This window comes from Carassius gibelio, chromosome B5 (genome assembly GCF_023724105.1).
Source record: "Carassius gibelio isolate Cgi1373 ecotype wild population from Czech Republic chromosome B5, carGib1.2-hapl.c, whole genome shotgun sequence".
Taxonomy (NCBI): domain Eukaryota; kingdom Metazoa; phylum Chordata; class Actinopteri; order Cypriniformes; family Cyprinidae; genus Carassius; species Carassius gibelio.
Genome location: NC_068400.1, coordinates 36,079,979 through 36,083,502, shown reverse-complemented (window position 1 = coordinate 36,083,502; position 3,524 = coordinate 36,079,979). Strand labels below are relative to the sequence as shown.

The 3,524-nt window shown below is 35.0% G+C and overlaps 1 protein-coding gene across 1 annotated transcript; it reads left to right on the top strand.

Moving 5' to 3' along the window:
• The first annotated feature begins 394 nt into the window (after window positions 1–394).
• On the top strand, window positions 395–2,937 carry LOC127957037 (corticosteroid-binding globulin). Its single transcript, XM_052555375.1, has 5 exons — window positions 395–469; window positions 679–1,296; window positions 1,394–1,676; window positions 1,813–1,957; window positions 2,090–2,937. The coding sequence occupies exons 2-5, from the start codon at window positions 696–698 to the stop codon at window positions 2,288–2,290; spliced, it is 1,230 nt and encodes a 409-aa protein (XP_052411335.1). The 5' UTR covers window positions 395–469; window positions 679–695; the 3' UTR covers window positions 2,291–2,937.
• Window positions 2,938–3,524: the final 587 nt, after the last annotated feature.

The following is a 3,524-nucleotide window of genomic DNA, read 5'->3' as shown; positions in this document are numbered from 1 at the left end:
GCACCCAGGTTTTAGTCCTCTTTCATAATAATAATGATAATAATAATAATAATACAGGTTATGCATGCCAACGATAGGGGGTAAACTGTGTCATGAAGACTAAATGAAAATAATAATAAAAGAAAAACATTGAGTAGCAGAATACTCAAAATACATATGTGCTGGTAAAATACAACATTTTGTAATAAAAAAATATACTAAATTATACTACATGATGAAAAAGGTATGAGTTTGAAAATGATGTCAAATATATTTAGTACATATCAGCTGTCATCAGTGTGGTTAAACACTGCAAACGTTTATTCACTGGACTGATTTGAGTCCATTCTTAGTAGTTAATAATTAGTTTTCTCTGCAGAGTAAAATAAAAAGCAAACAGAGTAAAGGTTGTTTCATGACTAAACTTGAGGACATGGGCTTTATAATTCAGTCCAGTTTGGGGAAAGAGAAACAGCAGCAGTCTGGAAAGGTTCATAGGATAAATCATACAATTATTAACAAATTATACATTTAAACCTCAATAGGATATTGTTTGATAAATATGTAAAGTTAACAAAGAGTGAAAATAGGGGTAAATGAATAAGGAAAAATGTTCTTTGTCAGTATGTTAAACTGTCCTGAGAATTTGATGCATTTCTGTCAATAAAATGTAAAAATGTTTTTGTTTAATTTCTTCAGGTCCCTCAAACAAGACCATGGAAAGGAACATCATATATTTGTGGATTTGTGCTTTTGCACTAGTTCATGGACATCAAGAGACTTCACCTCAACCTTTCATCAGTGATAAATTCCCATCATTGATAAAGATGAACAATGATTTTGCTTTTCACCTGTACAAGAGAATTGTAGAAATGCCGGAGTATCAGTCCAAGAACATCTTCTTCTCTCCTTTCAGTGTGTCCATGGCCCTTTCTGAGCTGTCTTTAGGAGCCGGTGGTGAAACCAAAGAACAGCTTCTCAGTGGCATCGGCCATAACAGCTCGGTCTTCAGCACTGAAGAAATGCACCAGATGTTCCACAGTCTCCTGGAAGAAATCGACCAGAGGACAGGGGTGGACATCGATGTCGGCACTGCTCTATATGCAAGCGACAAATTAAAGCTCCTTCCTGAGTTCTTGAAGGAGATAAAGGAGTTTTACCACTCTGACGGATTCACTGTGGATTTCAGCGTCAAAGAAACACTAGATAAAATTAACACGTATGTGAAGGAAAAAACTCATGGGAAAATAGACCAAGCTGTTGATGATCTGGAATCTGACACTTTGATGTTTCTTCTCACTTACATATATTTTAAAGGTAAACTCACACACTTATACAATAGTCATAGACTTTTGTAATTCTGGCAATGCCATGGTCTCAGATCCCTTTAAAAATGTCACTCTTTCTTCCAAAGGAAAATGGGACATGCCTTTTGACCCAAGCAGCACCCATCAAAGTATATTTCATGTAGACGCTGAGACCACCGTTCCAGTACAAATGATGCACCAGTACAAATCCCTCAAAGTTTATTATGATGTCGAACTCACTTCTAAAGTCCTCTGTCTAGACTACAACGACTCTTTCTCCATGTTTCTGGCTGTACCAGATGCTGGCAGGTCAGGTAAGACCATCAAAGATCTGGAGATGGCCATCTCTAGACAGCACATTGAAAAGTGGAGGACAGCTGTTAGAAAAAGGTTGGTTGTCTTAACTATTTAATGTATATTAAAATTAAGGTTTTCCAGGCTGTTTCAGAAAAGCATTTTGTTGTTCAAATCTTTTTAAGTTCAAAATCTCCATCTAGACCAGTCAATGATTTCTTTTGTCCTTCAGCGAAACTGACATCTATGTCCCCAAGCTCTCTCTGAAAACATCATATTCCCTGAAAGATATTTTAATAGGAATGGGAATGGCTGATATGTTTACATATCAAGCCAACTTCACAGGAATTTCAGAGGAAAAGATGCTAATTTCAAAGGTAACATTTCTAGATACTATTTTATAATAGTATTATAAATAAATAATTATAAAATTATTTTTATTCTATTTTATATGAACTGAAGATTTTTAATGTGCCATTAAAAAAATGTCAAATTTGATTCACTTTCAGGTTTTGCATAAGGCCAGTCTGGATATAGATGAGAAAGGAACCACTGCAGCAGCAGTGACAACGGTTGAGTTCAGACCTAAGTCCTTCAGCCCAATGGATACTTTGAATTTTGACCGTCCGTTCATGATCTTCATCACTGACCAAAAAAATGACAACATCCTCTTCTTTGGAAAAGTTGCCAATCCAGCAGAAAAACAGTAATGTGACATTTAAGATGTCATGACATCGTTAGCCAGCAGGTGGCCGTGATTTAATCAACGGTTGCATCATTATATTTCTATTAATATAGGACAGGGATACTCGATTCTTCTTCTAAAGGTCTTCAACCCTGGTCTTGGAGACCTAGCATTTCTGTTTCATCTGATGAATGTATACTTGTCTGCCAATTGGCAACCGTAACTTCTTAACTTGGAAAAAAAAAAAAAATCTAGTTTAAAAATCTTTAAAACATTAATTAGGTATTACAACCTATGTCTTACAATTACTTTCATACTCCAGTTGGTGTAGAAATGAAAATCTGTGTCTGTTGATTGGATTGGCCAGCTCTGGATAGAAATAGAGCTTATTAGTGAAATAAACAAAAAAGTACAATAATTCCTAAACTGTGATTCTAAAGGGCTCTCCTGAATAATCTCAGCTGGTCTCAATTTGTAATCATGCGTATACAAACAGGATGATTTGCTGATTGAAGAAAGCTTTGAGCTAAACTTCTGCCCACTGGTCTTTATTTTAATTCATTGCATTTTTCGTTTTAAATGTTAATCAAGAAGTAATACAAATAAATATTTTGCATAAATCTCTGTGGTCTGGCTGCACTTGTTGGGAATTTAGTTGATAATCAATTAAAATATATATATATATATATATATATATATATATATATATATATATATATATATATATATATATATATATATATATATATATATATTGTTCTAAACATTGTAAGCCTGTCATCTTATTGTAATGTGACATATATGTCTCATTTTCTCAATAAAAGGATTTTGCTGAAACTGAAGGTCAATGGCTTCCCTTCTCTTTACCCAGCCTACACAGTAATCTGTGTATTTCAACAGTAAAAGGATCAATATCTCTTAATTTTCACTCATTTATTGACATGCACCCAGGTTTTACTCCTCTGTCATAATAATAATTATAATACAGGTTATGCATGTCAACGATAGGGGGTAAGTAGAACTGTGTTGTGAAAGTGAAAAAAAGAACAAACAAAAAAAGATGAAAGTGATATGTGGCCAATATGGTTACCCATACTTGGAATTAGTTCTCTGCATTTAACTCATCCTAAGTGCACACACACACACGTGACCCAGAGCAATGGGCAGCCTTTTTTGCTGCGGTGTCCAGGGAGTAGTTGGGGGTTAGGTGCCTTGCTCAAGGGTACCTCAGTCATGGTACCGAATGTGGTAGAGAGCAC